Here is a 17,459-nt window from a genome sequence, read left to right as displayed (position 1 = left end):
TTTTTTTTTTTTTTTTTGCAGAACCAGGAATTGAACTCAGGCCTTTGTACTTGCCAGGGAAGCACTTATTCCACTGAGCCATATCCCCAGCCCCTTAAGCATCTCTGGAATCATGGCTTTATGCCTCCTTCTGTTGGTTTCTTTTGTTTGAGACAGTCTTGCTATGCAGTTCAGGCTGGTCCTAAATTTACTGTGTATCCCAGGCTGGCCTCCAACTCATAGCGACCCTCCTGCCTCAGCCTCTCAAGTGCTGGGATTTCAAGCAGGCACTATCATGCCCAGCTTGGTGGTATACTTTCTATATTGGCTTATAATGTCCATGAGTTGCTTTATAAGCAGAAAGTAAAGTGTTTTGAGTCATATTCCCAGAGCCCGGGGGGAGGGGGTGCGGCAGGCGTCACACTTGGTCAGCCTCACGTTGAATCTTAGGATCTGGCAGGCAGAATTGGTCAAACAGAACCACATCACGGAACCCTGGGGAGAGGGCTGTGTCCAGCAGCGCTGGGCAGGGTGTGTGGCGCCTGGGACAAGGCGTAGCCGCCGTAAAGTCTACCAGGTACCATAAGCTCTGAACACAGAGACAGCGCTGCCCCGCCCAAGCCAGGGTTTGAGACAGAATAGAGCCCACATTTGGGAGGCTGACTGCTCCTGGTCCGGGCCTGGGATGCCCGCAAGGCAGGCCCTGGCCACGGGGGCCAGAGAGTCCCTGAGTGTCACTGGGATGTGCTATCCAGGCAATGCTCTGGATTATGAAGACACAGTCTAAATAAAAAGAGAATGTGAAAATCACAACTATATTTATATTGGCCAAGTACGGAAATGCAAATCTTTTGAATCTATTGGTAAGTAAAATGTATTATTAAAGTTAAAAGTAATAATAATAATTTGAGCTGAGTGTGGCAGCGCCCTGGAAGGCTGAGGCAGGAGAAGTCCAAGTTGGAGTCCAGCCTGGGCAAACTTAGTAACTTAGCAAGACTTTGTATTAAAATAAAAAATAGGGGCCGGGAGATGGCTCAGTAGGATAAGCGCTTGACTGGCAAACGCAAGGATCTGAGTTCAATCCCCGGTTCCGCAAAAAAAAAAAAAAAAAAAAAACAACCCTGAGGGGAAAATAAAAAATAAACAAGGGCTTGAGGATGTAGCTCAGTGTCAATCCCTGAGTTTAATCCCCAGTTCAAAAAACAAAAATGGGGGCCAGCAAGATAGCTCAGCAGGCTAAACACCTGCTTAGGCAAACACAAGAACCAGGGTTTCATCTCCTGTACCACATGCCACGCCAGCCCTATCTCCAGGGCCACCAAGCTGCCACCTGAGACTGGGTGCGGTGGTGCACACCTGTAATCCCAGCGCCGGGGAGGCTGAAAACAGGAGGATCACTGGGAGTTCAAGCCCAGGCTGGGTTACAAAGTGAGTTCAAGGCCAGTCTGAACATAATGAAGCCCTGTGTCAAACAAAAAAAGGTTAGGGCTGGCGAGATGGCTCAGTGGTCTAAAGCACCTACTTGGAACAAGCTTAGCAAAGCATCAGGGACCGCGGTTCAATCCCCCAGCACCACATGCCAGCCAGCTGCGCCCCCTGGTGGGCTGAGCTGGCCACACACACACACAAAATAAATAAATAAATGTTTAAAAAAAAAAAAAGGTTAAATGGGCCTATCTGAGCTATTTCATTTTTCTTCTCTTTTGTTTATTTTTGTGGGACTGTTGACTGCCACCAAGTGATCACACGTACCCCTCATCTGTGTCTTTTTACTTTTTTGTTTTCTTAAGGTAACAGTGATTAAACTCAGGACCTCATGCTTGCCCGGCAGGCACTTCGCCACTTGCTCCCCTGAGCTATCTCCCTGGCCCCTGTCTTTTTACTTTTAACACAGCCACTAGGAAATGTGGCAGTGCCCCGTGTACACTCACAGCTTCCCCTGCACGCCCGGCTTAGAGGTCCCTGCGGCCCAGGAACTCTGCATTCCATACACGGAACCTATCACAGGCTAGTTGCTTTGGGTCTCTTTCATCCAGAACCAAAGCGCAGCTTCCGGCCCACCCCATGAACCTAAAACTGTTTTTGTGGTTTTAGACTCACAGAGCAAGAGTGTCTGCAGGGCTGCTCTCCCAGGGCTCCCTGCTGCTTGTCCTGCAGCTCAGGTGCCACCTCCTCCAAGGAGCCCTCAGGGACCACGGCTCACGGCGGCACTGGCTGCCCTGCCCACCCTGCGTCCAACGGTGTTCCTCTGCCCAGCCCTGCCACAGGCTGGGTGCCCAGGTTCAGTCAGCTTGCTGGCAGACAGCGCCTGGGCAGCGCCTGGCAGGCTTGGGTGCCACCCCGGGTGCCTCCTGGGGTTTCACCAGGGAGGAGCCATCACCCAGATTCCCACCTTCCTGTGTGCGCCGCCAGGGGCCCCAGGTAGAGCCGCACTCACCAGCGGGAGGAAGGTCAGCAGGGGCCGCACCCGGGGCCGGGCCTTCAGCGTAGCTGTTCCAGACTCGCTGACAGTGTCAAAGCGAGCATCCCCGTAACAGATGCCATCTACGGGGCAGAAAAAAGGAGACTCCATGAGCCAGGAGACAAGGCAGGCTCCTGGCCACCAACTGTACCCATCCTGCAGTTCTCAGCAAGGAAGTCAAGCCTGGGAGATGCCCGTCCCCGACTCCGTAAAGCCCCTCCGACACAGTACGATCCCACAGATGTAGCTGGGCAAGAGGGGCAACTTGGGAAGCTGAGGCAGGAAGGTCGCCCAAGAGGTCAAGGCTAGTCTGGGCTCCATTATGAGACTGTCTCACTCACAAAAAGGATTCCACAGAGGGTGCATGTGCAAACAGGGCCCCTGGGATAGGGACAAGGGGTCCCACTGGTCTCCTCCAGGGTCCTGGGGCTGCCAGGCCCAGCAGCTGCCTTCCTCCTGACCTCCCCAGGAAGTCCCAGTCTCTTCCCCCACAGACGCTTATCTCTAGGGGGAGGAAAACAGCGATGGTTTCTCCCAAGGGTTCCACCTTGAATCCTGAACAAAATCCTAGGAGGCCGGAACCCTGCCCCCAAAAGCCCCTAGAGTGTATGAGACAGGAGGAGAGGGCACTAGAGCCCTCCGGGGTCTGTAGGGGGTTGTGGCCGCGCAGGGCCGCAATAGGATAAGTGTGTGCCCAGGCGCAGCCCTGTACCTCAGCCCCTCCCCCATCTCACTGCAAAATTGTTTTGCATCCGCCAACGAAGAGGGGAGAAGGAGGAGAGGGGAGGGGTGGGGAGGGGTGGGGGAGGGGAGAGGGAGGGCTTTCCTCTACCGAAGGACTTTCCTTTCCAGCCTCAGCAAGGGCAGGAAAGGTCAGTCAGATCCAGAGCAACCAGAACCCTCCCTGCTCCTGGCAGCACTGAGAGTGGGCCTGCCCTGCCCGCAAGAATGTGTCCGAGGGCCTGGGCTTGTTGGGAGGTGCTGGGGCCTGGTTCCTGAGCCCCCAGCCCTGCCCCTGGGGGATGGAAGCTGGGGTGTGGCTGGAGGCTCGGGAGCACTAGGTGCTGGACGCAGGGCCCTTGGGCGCTGCCTGCCAAGGGACACCATGGGCGGGCCAGGAGAGGACTGTGAGGGCACAGATGCAGCTGATCAGAGTGTCAGGAGTGTCCATGGGATGGGGACAGATCTGAGGCCACAGGCACGCAGACCGGCTGGCGTGGTGGCAGGGACAGCAGCGCCCGCCCTGGCACCAGTGCCTAGTGCTCAGCCGCTGCCATACCCATGCCCACTCGCTTGAGCACCTAGGAGCTCTGGAGGTGCACACCGGAGCAAGCTGGCATGGTGGACAAACTAAGCTGTAAGCCGGTAATAGGGCAGAGGGGCAGGCCTGTGATCCCAGTACGCGGAAGCTAAAACGAGGGGTCGCCGTGAGTCCAAGGCCTCAGCAGGCTGTACGGTGAGCCCTGACTCAAAATACAAAGAAACCAAAATTATTCACGTTTCCAAATAGCCTGTAGGGCAGCAAGATAGCTCAGGGGACTAAGCACCTCCTTAGGCAAGCACAGGGACCAGAGTTCAATCCCCGGCACCACATGCTGCGACAACCCCATCCCCGGGCCAATGAGATGGGGGTGTGGTGGTGCACACTTATAATCCCAACACTGGGGAGGCTGAAGACAGGAGATCACTAAGAGTCCAAGCAGCATAGTGACACCCTGGACCAAATACATTGGAAAAAAAAAAAAAAAGTCCTATAACACAGATGAAGAAACTGAGGCACAAGGTCAAATAACTTACTCCTTGCCTGACAATAAGCATGAACACCAAGGTCTCCCCAAAGGGCTTGCACTCTGCATCCCTTGTCCTCACAAGGAGGGACCCCAGCAGCACTGGAGACAACACTGGGAGGGAAACAACAGGCTGTGGCAGGAGGGTACCACAGGGCAGAGTCAGGACCAGGACAGAGCCAGCTGTGGCAACACCGACCCCCTACTGCAGTCACGGGGCCAAGGCCACAGCGTGTGGCTTCGGGGTACCCCAGCCAGGATCCCCTGCTGCAAAACTCACTTGCTGTTGTCCCAGGCCTCCAGTCCTTGGCAGCGTGGCAGGGGCCCTAAAGGGACACTGAGGCTGGGAAGGCAGAAGGGATCAGCCAGGGCCAGGAGGAAGCCCACCTGGACGCCCCAGGGCTGTGGAGAGAGCAGAGCCGGCCAGTGCCTTCATCCCGGCCCTGTCAGGCTTCTCTGTGCTACCGTACAGAAATCTGACGAGCTACGCACAAAGTAATTTTAGTCTTGTGTCCTCTAAAAAGAAAGAGAACAATTCATGAATTTTGTTGGCCTGTTTATAAGTAAAAATTTTTAAATTGTTCCTTTTTTATTGTTTTATTTATTGATTTTTTCAGTACTGGGGATTGAACTCTGGACCTTGCACTTGCCAGGCAGGCACTTATGCTGCTGAGCTATCTCCCCCTCGCTGTTTTTAGTTTTTATGAATTTAGGACAGGGTCTACAGGGCCTACAGGGCCTACAGGGCCTACAGGGTCTACATGGCCTACAGGGCCTACAGGGCCTACAGGGCCTACAGGGCCTACAGGGTCTACAGGGCCTACAGGACCTACAGGGTCTACAGGGCCTACAGGACCCACAGGGCCTACAGGGCTTACAGGGTCTACAGGGTCTACAGGGCCTACAAGGCCTACAGGGTCTACAGGGCCTACAAGGTCTACAGGGTCTACAGGGCCTACAGGGCCTACAGGGCCTACAGGGCCTACAGGGCCTACAGGGCTTACAGGGTCTACAGGGTCTACAGGGCCTACAGGGTCTACAGGGTCTCATGATGTAGATCAAACTCGTAGTGATCCTCTTGTTTTCAGCCTCCCAAGCCCTGGGATTCCAGGTGCGCACCACCATGCCCAGTCTCAATCGCCCGTCTCAAGTTTTTTAAACAAGGAAAAAAATAATAAAGATAAGAAATCTGTTGTTTAAAGCCCCCCTCCAAAAAAAAGAGAAAAGGGGGGCATGACTAGAACCCACATAGCCTCTTGGGGCACCTCCTTGTCTGGCCTGGCCTGTAGAGTCAGACACCACGGCCAGGGCAACCTTAAACCAAGGGTTTAAGGCTAGGCCTGGCCTTTCTCCCCTCAAAGTCAAGAACAAAGCTAGGGGGCCGGGGAGATGGCTCAGTGGAATAAGCGCTTCCCTGGCAAGCTCAAGGGCCTGAGTTCAATCCCCGGTTCTGCCAAAAAAAAAAAAAAAAAAAAAAAAAAAGAACAAAGCTAGACAGAAAAACAAGCGACCAAGCCCAGGGACTTAAATAGGAGTAACAGAACTGGGAACTGGGTCTCAGTGCTGGTGACACTGCATTGGGCCTTTCAGAGCAGCAGGCCCCTCCCCAGGTGAGGGCTTCAGGACTAGGAGGGGCAGCTGCTGTCACAGAGAACCCTGTCCCAGCGACCTGGGACCTTCTTCTCACAGGAGTCCTTTGTGCCATGACATGAGGTGACACGCTAGGGACACCGCTATGTGTGTGGGTCAGAGAGGATGCCCTGGAACATGGGGTGGGGGGGAGATTCAGAAAGGATAGAAAGGAAAGAAGCTGACCAGGATCCTCCGAAGAAAAAGTGTTCTGGGGGAGCCTGGGGCCACCGTAGGCAGGGGAAGCCTTGGGAGCCTCTCCTGAGCCTCAGGGAACTACAGCTCTGTTCATTTTTCTTTCTTTTTTTTTTGGCTGGCTCAGGATGCCTTAAGGGCAGGTCTGGTAAGGCTTGAGGATAGGGATCCGGATCGAACCACAGTATCCTGAGCCTGACTGCACTACTCTGTTGCGACAACTGAGACCAACCTGGGCTACACAGCCTGCATAGTAAGTAAGACCCTGTCTCAAAAAGACAAAAAGAGACAGGAATATAGCTCAGTGGCACAAGCACCTGTCTGGCAAGTACAAGGTGCTGAGTTCAATTTTCTAGTTTAAAAAAAAAAAGACAAAAATATTTTTAAAAATAAAGAAATAAGTCCTGTCAGGTAGCTCAGCTGACTAAGACGCCTGCTTAGGCAGATCACAGTGGCTGGGGTTCGAGCCCTGGTATGCCATGCTGGCACTGCCCCCAGGGCGCACTGAGACAGTGATTGAGACTGGGCATGGTGGCGTGTGCCAGTAATCCCAGCGCTTGGGAGGCTGAAAACAGGAGAATCACTGCGAGTCTCGTCTTCGTAGTGAGATCCTGTATACCCTGCACACCCTGTCCTACACTCATAAAAAAAAATAATAATAATTAAAAATAAATAGGGCTGGTGAGATGGCTCAGTGGTCTAAAGCACCTACTTAGAACAAGCTCAGCAAAGCACAGGGACTGCGGTTCAATCCCCCAGCACCACATGCCAGCCAGCCCCGCCCCCTGGTGGGCTGAGCTGGCCACACACACACACACACACACACACACAAGTAAATAAATAAATAAATAAATAGGGGCTGGGGAGATGGCTCAGAGATGGCTCAGTGGAATAAGCGCTTCCCTGGCAAGCGCAAGGGCCTGCGTTCAATCCCTGGTTCCACCAAAAAATAAATAAACAAATAAATAAATAAAGCCCGGTTCAATCCCTAGTACTGAAAACAAAAAGCACACAACTCCAGGCTTTGAAGCCAATGGGCCCATTGATGAATAATGGAATGAAACGGGAAAATCCAGCTCCACGCCCATCTGCCCAACTGTGACTGTGAAATAGCACCAGTCTCCACCCCCAGAACTCGCCATGCCAAGGGACAGGATGTGCACAGGGTTCCTCAGGACTTCCTAGAAGTTTCTCACCATGTCCTCCTGCAGGAAGGTTGTCGGCTACCGCCCTCCAGGACTAGGGCTGGGACAAATGTCACCCAACATCCAAACAAATCTGCCCCCAAGTAACTGTGGGTCCCAAGCAAGAGGGCATGGCTTCCAGTTCGTCCTGGGGACCACGGCTCCCCGTCCTGGGCTGGAGAGGACGGGCTGGGGTCCTGGCTCCTGGGACCACAAGGAGGCTGCTTGGGCCCCTTCCCTGCCGTCCTAGCCACGTGCCCTGGAGCACTCCTAGGTGTCTGCGCCTGCTTCCGCATCTTTGTCATCATGACCAGGGTCCCTGCGGGTGCACAGCTGGGGGAAGATGAGCTAAGCCACAGAGAATGTGAGCGATGCCCCTAGCAGACAGCTCGTGCTCAGCAAAGGCGTGTGGCTTCTGTCCTTGTCATCCGTGTCCTCGTCGCTGTCCCTGCCCCACCCTGCCACTTATAAATGATGGTGAACACCTACCTGCATCCACAGTGAAGCTCCACCCCAGACAGGCAGGCCCAGTTCTTTAAGACAAAGCCTACCTAAATTGCCCAGGACAGGTTTGAATTTGCAATCCTCCTGCCTCAGCTTCCTGCATGTCTGGGATTACACCATGTACCACCACACTCACCAGGAAAATGGCATTTTTCATTCTCAATTTACAGATAAGAAAACTGAGGCTCAGAGAGTTTCTACCTCCTACCCTAGTGACCTAACACTGCAATCCAATTCCCTGTGGACTGTGGACAGACACAGCGTGCGCGGGCGAGCAGACGAGGAGGAGCCTGTCTCTTCCTGGGTCTCCTGTGTCTGCAGAAGGAGGTGATGGTCTCAGGCTGCTGTCAACACATGCTCACTCATGTCTGCAGTGCCCAGCAACTGTTATCTACCACACAACTCATGCCCTGCACAGGTACCAAGGGGGGAGCCCCTACTGGGGATGCAGAGGAGCAGTAGGCTGGACCCGTGTGAATGTAACCCACAAATGACCTTAATGAAGCCCTTCCTTGCTAATTAGCAGGTCCACATGACAAGACCGGCAAAGGCCAGTTTGTCCCAGCAAGCCCAAGCAGGCCTGACCCAAGAGCAGAGAGAGGCCTTTGTCTAAGGGCAGAGGGGACATTAAGGGTTGGGCTGGGTGCGGGGGACGCAGCACACAGGTCCCTGCTTCCTAGCTAGGCTGACTGCTCAATGTCCAGTGCAGCGGGACAACTGCCTCAAGCCCAATCTGCCAGTCTGATCTTCCCAGGAAAGCCAGGCCTCGTAGCGCTGGCCTGTGAGCCCAGCACTTGGGAGGCTGAGGCAGGATAGTCGCTGTGAGTTTGAGGCCAGCCTGGATTAGTTAGCAAGATCCTGTCTCAGGGGAAAAAAAAACAAAACCCTTGGGAGACAAATAAATGTTGAGCTGCCATTGGCTGAGCCGATGGTGAGCTACTTCATGGTTCTGTGCATTCCGAGCCTTCTGTGTCTATTTCTTCAATGATAACAAACAGCCCACAGTCGCAGCACACGCGCGCCATCGGTGGTCTTTAGTACAGGCCGTTGGTCAGGAAATGGTAACCAATAATAACGATCCTATTGTTGTTGTTATTTTACTGTCAGAGAGAGAAAGGGCAGCCCGAGCTGGTCTGCAGGGGGAAGGTGACCACAGCGAGTGACGCTTATGTAACGGGCCGTGCAAGGGCGTGTGCGCATGCGCCTGCCACAGTGGTCCACGGCACGCCCCCAGTGGCTCGGAGTAAACGCGAGTCTGCATCCCACCCCTGCAAAGCATAAACCTACTTCTTGCAAGCCAGAAATGGGTGCAACCTGGAATCTGGGGCTGGGGACAGGGACACCAGAACCAGAAGCAGCCTTCTGAGAGAAGCAGGTTTTCCTGATAAGAAGCTGCCACGTTGCCCACACTCTTATTTGCAATCTATTCCCATTGTCCTTTCCAGGGTGAGTGTTCTCAGCTTCCCAGCTTGCCAGCGCCACAGGAGGAAGGAAAATGAGGACTCTCCAACCTGGCTTCACACTCAACACACACACACACACACACACACACACACACACACACAGTGGGGTAGACACCTGGGGCCTAAGGAAGGGCCATGGAATTTGCATTTAAAGAAGTGTCCTAATGGGTTGGTGGTGCAGGCCTGGATCCCAGCACGCAGGAGGCTGCGGCAGGATTGCCACAAATTCAAGGCCAGCCTGTGCCACATAGTGAACTGCACAGGAAAATCCTGTCACAAGACAAAAGAATTGTCTTGAACCAGGCCTGATGTCCTATGCCTGTAATCCCAGTACTTGAGAGGCTGAAGCGGGGGATCACAAATTCAAGGCCAGCTTGGCTGCTACATAGACCCTATTTTAAAAACTAAACAAAAAACCCTAAGTGGTTGTGACGAAATCATTCAGATACGTGGGGAGGAACAGGGCGGCAGGCAGAATCCCCCACCTAGCTGAGCCCAGCCCCTTATCAGGGATTCACAAAGATCCACATCTCGGCTTTCTCAGGCATTTGAGGCACAATTATGCGGCCTTTAAAGAGCCTTGTTTAGATTGTGGGAGGGAAGACAACTTAGGGTAGCCCGCCAGCGCATTCAGTGAGGCCTTCTCTTTACTTCAGTGCATGCACGCAGTGGAAAGGCTCCATTTTTTCTGAGACAAAGTCTCCCTCATTCAGGCTGGCCTGGAACCCGTGGCAATCCTCCTGCCCCAGCCTCTCAAGGACCAAGATTATAGGTTGGCCAGGCCTGGCTTGGAAATTCTTTAAAGAAAGCTCAGCCCAGGATCACCTTTGCATCTTACCTGCTGCTCAAGGCCCTCGCTAGGCAGGCAGACCGTTCCAGGGCTGCCACACAGGGCTCCCTCACCGTAATCCCACTCACACCTGTCTGACTCCACCCCATCCATAGCCTGTTTTCCAAGACCCAATGGCGTCTCATCCCACAAAGTCACAGAATCCAGGCCCCTGGGAGCCCTGACTCCCACCCTCTGAATCTGCAGAGCCCCTCACGTACAACCACAGAAGAAAAGCAGCAGAGGCTTAATGGGGGTCTGATGGAACCAAGGGGGCTACCCACTCTCCCTGAGGGCCAGGCAGGATTGAGTGTAGGGCCGACGATGCAGGAGCCAGGCTCTCCAGGCGGCCCCCTGGGGCCAGGGGAGTGGCTTTACTTCCCAGCTTCAGGCAGTCCAGAGCCATTCCCAGGGAACCAAACAGCTGGGCCTGCCCAGTGAATGCTACAGACGGGACCCTCAGGCCTGGGCCTCTCTATCCCTTCCCATCCCAAAGTCCCAGGGAGGTGGCCTTTCCCGGCAGGTCAGGGTGCCCACACCTCCATCCATGTGCAGGCCCAGTGGCTGAGTCAGCTGAAGCCCAGCCTTGCCCGGGGGCTGGGGGAGCTGTGCCTGGGTTCCAGCCTGCCTAGTTGGTGACAAATCGCGACAGATCGCCAAGTCCCTCTTCTCTCACTGCAGGCACTGAATCTGGTGGCAAAACAGAAAGTATCCTGGGCAGATCGGGACACCCACTATTCACCCTTCTGTCCCTGCCCCTCATATGGAACAGCTAAGAGCTGCGTCCCTCAAAAGGGCCTCTGGGGTCACCACCTGTCCTGTGGTTTCCTCACAGCGATGACCAAACAGCAGCATAAGTCTACTAAAATCACCAATTGTACTGGGGTGATGGAAGCACATGGTAAATGTTTACATTTTAAAATTTTTAAATTCCTGGCTTCAAACACACTTATCCCAGTTCTTGCTACCTTCTACAGCTACTTCTCTGGACATCCTCTTTCATGAGGGTCTGGTTACACTGTTGTGGCCGCTCTGATGTCCTCATTGATCTCTCTTTCATGGTCATTTTGATTTTGGGGAAGAGCCAGAAGTCACTCGGCTAGAGCCAGCAAACAAGGTGAGCGAGGGCACAGTGTCCTGTGTTTACAAACCTCCCTTTCTGTGGATAGCACTGGGCAACAACACTCACTGTATTTTTGACCACATTTCTAAAGAGACACAGGAAAGAGCACTTCCAAACCTGCTTCAAAAAGTGGCAAGAAGCCAGGCATGGTGGGGCATACCTGCCAGTACTCTTAAGGCTGAGGCAGGAGGATTGGTGCAAGTTCGAGGCCAGCTTGGACTACAAAGTGAATTGAAGGCCAGCCTGAACTGCATAGCAAGACCCCGTCTCAAAACAACAACAAAAAGTGGCAAGAATGATGAGGATAGCCAGGTCTGGTGGCAAATGCCTATAATCCCAAAACTCAGGAGGCTGAGTCAGGAGGATCCCTGGCTCAAGGCCTGCCTGTGCTACATAGTAAGAGCTCATTGCACAAAAATAAACAAAAACAACAAATGAATGATAAAGTGTATTCAACTCAAGGGGTAGTATTTGGGGCGGGGTGGCAATGTCTTTTACCCTAGTAAATTATTGTAAGCATAAGTATGCACCGTGCTAGCCGAGGATATGGCTCAGTGGCAGAAGCACCTGCCTGGCAAGCACAAGGTCCTGAGTTTGGTCCACAGTGCTGCCAAAAAAAGAAAAAAAAAAAAAAATCACTCTGAATAAGTACGCACCACGCTGAACACACCTGGGAAGGCCCTGGCTCGGTCATTTAAGTCCTGGGGCATGGAGCTATCCCCTCACCCCCAGCCTGGTTCTCCTCCTTCCAACAGAAATTAACAATCGCGCCACACTCTAGATAAAGATTCCTGAATCAACAACACAAAGATTTGAGAGTGGGACCTTGCACCCAGGAGTAGTCCGTGGGTGTTTGCTGTGTGACGTTTTCTTTCTGCCCGGGGAGGTGACCTGGCCTTGCTACTCGGCGCCACAGGTTCCCGGCCCGCCGGTGCTGCCCCCACCCTTCCTGCCTCGGCTGTCCGCCTAGCCTGGGTAGCCTTGCCCAGTTCCAGCCTTGCGCTCCAAGAGCCTGTCACACCCCGGCTGAGAAGGTGGGAGCTCACACATGTCCCTGCTGGTGGGAGAGGGCTCCCTGTTTCCTCCCCTCCCGGCCACGCGCCTGTACTTGGCTGTGTGACCGGGGTGCGAGCCTGAGTCATGGCAGGGGCTGAGGCTGGGGCATCCCAAGCCAAGGCTTGTGTGATGGCTGTCCTGTCCCACCACTGCATCCCCAGAACCACGGGCCACACACAGGGTGAATTCCTGTCCTCCTGTCCCCACGCCCTGTGGAGGACGACAGCAGAAATATGCAGGGACCTGGTGACCCCAGCCAGACCCAGGCCAGACTGAGTATTCCCAGACGCCTGCTGGGACACTCCCTGGTTTGGGGCCTGCAGCCGCTGGGGGTCACAGAGGGGGCACCTCCGCAATCATCCAACCATCCCATCTGCAGTCGCTCAGGTGAGCCCACAAAGCAGCTGGCCAGGGCAGGGACCCCAGTGCGTGAGTGGGTGTGCAGCAGGCTGGGAACCCTTCCGCAGCGGCTCCTAGTGACTTTGCCCAGGCTTGGCCAGTACAGAGCCAAAGGTGTGGGTTCCGGGCAGCATTCCTAGTCTTTGACCTGGGATCCGGGGCCTTAGACCTGGGACACAGCTCGCACTCACTGGGCACTCTGGGATGGCAGGGCTGGGGGCTCAGCGATGTCAAGGACAGCGACCATCACACCTCGGGGAGGCCCAAGGCGCGGGCCAGGGCTGGGGGCTGCAGCGCCCGGCCGGCCTCTCCCCGCCCTCCCCGCTGCCGCTCACCGAAGCCCCGGGTCCCCTCGTCCGGGGCCTCCTGGGTGAAGATCCAGGGCGGATTGGTGGCATAGAGAGACGTGGAGGTGGGGCTCGAGTGCTTCTTCCCGAAGAGCTTGCTGAGGGTGCCCTGCACCGCCGGGCTCTTCTTCATGCTGCCGCTGGGCGCCAGGTCCTCGCTCTACCCGGCCATGTCCTGTCGAGCTCCTGCCCGCCTGGCCGGCCGCGCTCCCGGGAAATGCGAGCCACCTGGCCAGGTAAGAGGTGGCGCCTGCCCCGCCCCGCCCCCCGCCCGACTCCCCGGGCCGCATTCCTTCCAGCCTCTTCCACAACAGGCCTTTGTGGCACCGGGCCGGGGACCTCGCCCAGCCCTGGCCCTGCCCCGGGGGAGGCCGCCCCTCCCCCAGGCTCCCCTCTGCCCGCCTCCTACCCTTGGGCCAGGCCAGGCCGAGGACTCCCCTCCCGCAGGCGGGTCAAGAACAGGTTGGTTTGAGCACTTGGGGAACCATCTGCGTGTCCAGCACCCGGGACAGGCCCGGCCAAAGCCCGCACGGTGAAGCTGGGAAGTGCGGGGCAGGAGGCTTCCAGGAGGCAAGGACTGGGTGTGGTGGCGGAGGCCCGCAATCCCAGTACCCGGCCCGCAATCCCAGCACTCAGGAAGGGTGAGGCAGAAGATCACAAATTCCAGCCCAGCCTGGGCAACTTAGCGATTTAGCAAGAACCAGTCTCAAAATAAAAAAAAAAAAAAAATAAAGGTAGGGGCCGGGGAGATGGCTCAGTAGGATAAGGACTGCCCTGGCAAGCTCAAAGGCCAGAGTTCAATCCCTGGTTCCGAAATAAATAAATAAATAAATAAATAATAAAGGTGGATGTGGTGGCGCATGCCTGGGATCCTAGTACTCAGAAGGCTGAGTCAAGAGCATTGCTGCGAGTTTGAGGCCAGCCGGAAGGACACTGTGAGTGCCAGACGGCCAGCCAGAACTACAGAAGACCCTCCTGTAAATATAGCAAGGGTTGGGGATGGAGTTTAGTGTGAAGGCGCCGGGTTCACCGTGAAGTACAAAAAAAAAAAAAAAAAAAAAAAAACCCCAAAGGAAATCCCCCAAAAAAAAAAAAAAAAAAAAAAAAAAAAAAAAGCCACAAGGAAATGCCCATAAGAAAAAAAAAAAGAAAAGAAAGCGGGAAACAGCAATAAAATACCAAGCTGCTGACGAAGGCAGACTCTCCTGAGAGACCTGGAGAGAATGCAGCATGACTAATTCTTGCATCTTGCGGACATCAAAAGTCAGACAAGGAGCCAGGCATGATGGTGCGTGGCTGTGATTCCAGGACCCAGGAGGCTGAGGCAGGAGGATTGCCTTGAGTACTAGGCCAACATGGGCTACACAATGAGTTTGTGGCTAGCCTGAACCTGTCTTGAAAAAAAGAAAGAAAACACAAACAAACAAGAAAACAGATTGGGAAAGCCCAAGTCCAGCTCCAGGAAGACAAACTTAAGTCCTCTACAGGGCCATGGTGGCCAAGTAAGGTCCTGGAGTTGTGGGAGGCTGAAGCAGGAGGATTTAAACTCTCAGCCCAGCCAAGATAACTTAGTGAGGTAGCAAGGCCTTGTCTGGACAAAAAAAAAAAAAGTTGGATTGAGAATGTGAGGGTCTTCAATTCCATCCCCAGTGTAGGGTGGGATGGGGGTCTAAAAGCAAATACTGGGTAATATTCAGTCTGTATTTTTTTAAAATTTTATTTATGTGTGTGTGTGTGTGTGTGTGTGTGTGTGTGTGGCCAGCTCAGCCCACCAGGGAGCGGGGCTGGCTGGCATGTGGTGCTGGGGATTGAACCGCGGTCCCTGTGCTTTGCTGAGCTTGTTCTAAGTAGGTGCTTTAGACCACTGAGCCATCTCTCCAGCCCTGTTGTTGAGTTTGAGACCAGCCTGGGCTACAAAGTGAGCACAAGGCCAACCTGACCTGCGCAGTGAGACCCTGCCTCAAAAAGATAAATAAATACGGGGGCCTGGCCTTAGCTCAGTTGTTTAAGTGGCTGCTTCCACAAAGCTGTCAGCCTCAGGTTGCTGTAGTTCAATCCCCACAACACACCAGCCAAACCACCCAGTAGGGCATTTAGAGAAAAAAAAAAAAAAAAAAAAAAAGATAAATAAATAGACAAATAAATACATAAAAATGAAAAATAAAAGCTTCGGACCTGCGATGTGGCTCAGTGGTATAAACACCTGCTTGGCAAGCACAAGGTCCCAATTTCGATCCCCAGGACCCACAAAAAAAGTCAAACACACAAAAAAACTTCCTATTATTATCTGAAATGTCATTTGAGTTGTTTTCCCTCTTCCACAGTCCAGTCAAGCTTGTCTTCTGTCACCTTCTTTTTATTTTTTATTTCAATTTTCTCCTGGCACTTTCATCTTTCAGTTTAATGATGCTTTTGTTTCTGCCAAATTCCTTCCTAGCCCCAGCTTCCAGGGCCAAGGGATGGGACCACAGGGATGGGGTTCGTTTTCTAGGTCCTAGTGGAACGGACTGAAGGGCAGATGGAAGGTGGCATTGGAAAGAATACCTGGGCTCCCCAGCTGTCTTGGTCAGCACCAGCACTGAGCAGTTCTGCCTCCTCCCCCCAACACATCCCGGAGCAATGTTCTAGGAGCCTTGCTGTGAGCTGTCTGCCAGCCGTACTGTACCTGCAGGGTACACCTCCCCCCCCCCGTCAGCCATTAGCCTTATTTTTCTGTGCAGAGCATGTTGGGATCTCATCAGGAAATCAAAGTCATAGAGATGGGGTAGCGGGCTGCAGGTGACTAAACTCACCAACACCCTCAGGAAGTGGGGGTGGGGGGTTGGCCTGGAGGACAGATAGGAGGAGTCTGGGAAGACCCTAAGAGGAGGAAGATGGAGGTGGCCCATGAAGAATGACAAGGATGGACAGAAAGGTGAGGAGGAGTCATGCAGGGCATGCACATGAGTCTGCCCATCTTCCCTCTCTATGTCACAGGTTCTCCCTTGTCCCCCCCAGAGGACACAGGGAACGCAGATGCCCTGTGACACTGTGGGCACCGTCCACTGTGTTCTGGGTGCTTGCTGCTCTTCGGGGGGCATCAGAGGCCCTGTCAGTCACACACAGCCCCTCCAGTGTGGCCAGCTACTAGAGACCCTCAGTGCCTGGCTCTGCGGGCCTTTGAGGAGGGCAGTCCTTGAGGCCCTGTCGCCACAGTCTGTCTGAAAGACAAGTCGGGGACATCCACAGGGGCTTGAGATGGTCGCCACAACTTGGGGACCCAGCACAGCCAGGTAGGACAGGGCATGGAGGCTAAGAGCACCAGCTGGAAAAGTCAGAGACAGCTAAATGTCCCCCAGGGGTGGCGGGGACACAAATGATGGGCTGCGCTCATGCTGTGAGCTCACTGAGCAGGAACACAGCAGCCGTCTGTCCAGCTGCCTTCCAGATGAACCAATACGCAGGGACTCAAGCTGCATGGTAGCACCAGAGTCCTGGGCAAGTGCCCACAAACATGGGCTTACATGTTTGTTTTGGCACAAAGAAGCTTCGAAAAGATTCATCAAAAGATTAATGAGGGGCTGGAGAGATGGCTCAGTGGTCTAAAGCACCTACTTGAAACAAGCTTGGCAAAGCACAGGGACCGCGGTTCGATCCCCAGCACCACATGCCAGCCCGCCCCGCCCCCTGGTGGGCTGAGCTGGCCACACACACACACAATAAATAAATGTAATAAATAAAAATAAATAAATATTTAAAAAAAAAGATTAATGAAAGTGGTCTCTGGAGGAGTGGGGAAGAAATGGAGAAAGAGGGGAATTTACATGACGCTTTTTTTTATGGTGCTTGGGGACGGAACCCAGGGCCTTTTGCACTAATGACTGAACCACACCCTCCCTTTTAAATTTGGACACAGCATCTCCCTCAGTCCCTAAATCACTATTTGAATTTGGGATCCTCCTACCTCAGCCCCCTAGGGTGCTAGGATTACACGTATGTGCTACCGCATTCTTAAACTTTCAAATAATGTAAATGCATTTCTTTTTGTTGTTGTTGTTGCTAAAAAATACAAAATAGTGATAGGAAAAAGATAGCGTTAGAAACAATACAAAATTTCAGAGCCAGCAAGATAGCTCAGTGGACTAAACACCTGCTTAGGCAAGCACAGAGACCAGGGTTCAATCCCCAGCACCACATACATGGCTTGCCAGCCTCATCCCCAGGGGAGCTGAGCCGGCCACCGAGCCTGGGTGTAGTGACACACGCCTGTAATCCCAGTGCTGTGGAGGCTGAAAACAGGAGGGTCACTTTGAGTCCAAGCTGTGTAGTGAGACCCTGTACAAATACATAAATAAAAAAAGAAACAATACAAAATTTCACTAAACCAAGTAATGGGAATTCAACCATGTTTGTTGTATTGCCTGATGCTATTTTCAAATTAGTTGTTCAGGGGGCCGGAGAATGGCTCAGTAGAATAAGCACTTGCCTGGCAAGCACAAGGGCCTGAGTTCAATCCCCGGTTCC

General features: G+C 53.6%; 2 protein-coding genes across 2 annotated transcripts in view; one reads left to right on the top strand and one right to left on the bottom strand.

Annotated features, from left to right (window-relative positions):
• The window catches only part of CUNH6orf132 (chromosome unknown C6orf132 homolog), a 33,269-nt gene extending 20,035 nt beyond the window's left edge, over positions 1–13,234 (bottom strand). The window contains exons 1-2 of the mRNA XM_004624425.2: positions 12,945–13,234; positions 2,417–2,523 (exon numbers count right to left, since the gene is read on the bottom strand). Of these exons, the coding sequence (XP_004624482.1) occupies positions 2,417–2,523; positions 12,945–13,089 (252 nt within the window). The 5' untranslated portion in view covers positions 13,090–13,234. The remainder of the gene's footprint in view (positions 1–2,416; positions 2,524–12,944) is intronic.
• Positions 13,149–17,459, top strand: part of Guca1a (guanylate cyclase activator 1A) — a 22,811-nt gene continuing 18,500 nt past the window's right edge. Inside the window, exon 1 of the mRNA XM_004624143.2 lies at positions 13,149–13,192. Coding sequence (XP_004624200.2) covers positions 13,174–13,192 — 19 coding nt within the window. The 5' untranslated portion in view covers positions 13,149–13,173. The remainder of the gene's footprint in view (positions 13,193–17,459) is intronic.

Source organism: Octodon degus, unplaced genomic scaffold (genome assembly GCF_000260255.1).
Source record: "Octodon degus isolate 3935 unplaced genomic scaffold, OctDeg1.0 scaffold00005, whole genome shotgun sequence".
Lineage (NCBI taxonomy): Eukaryota > Metazoa > Chordata > Mammalia > Rodentia > Octodontidae > Octodon > Octodon degus.
The sequence above is the reverse complement of the archived record's forward strand: the minus strand, read 5'-3'. Positions and strand labels throughout refer to the sequence as shown.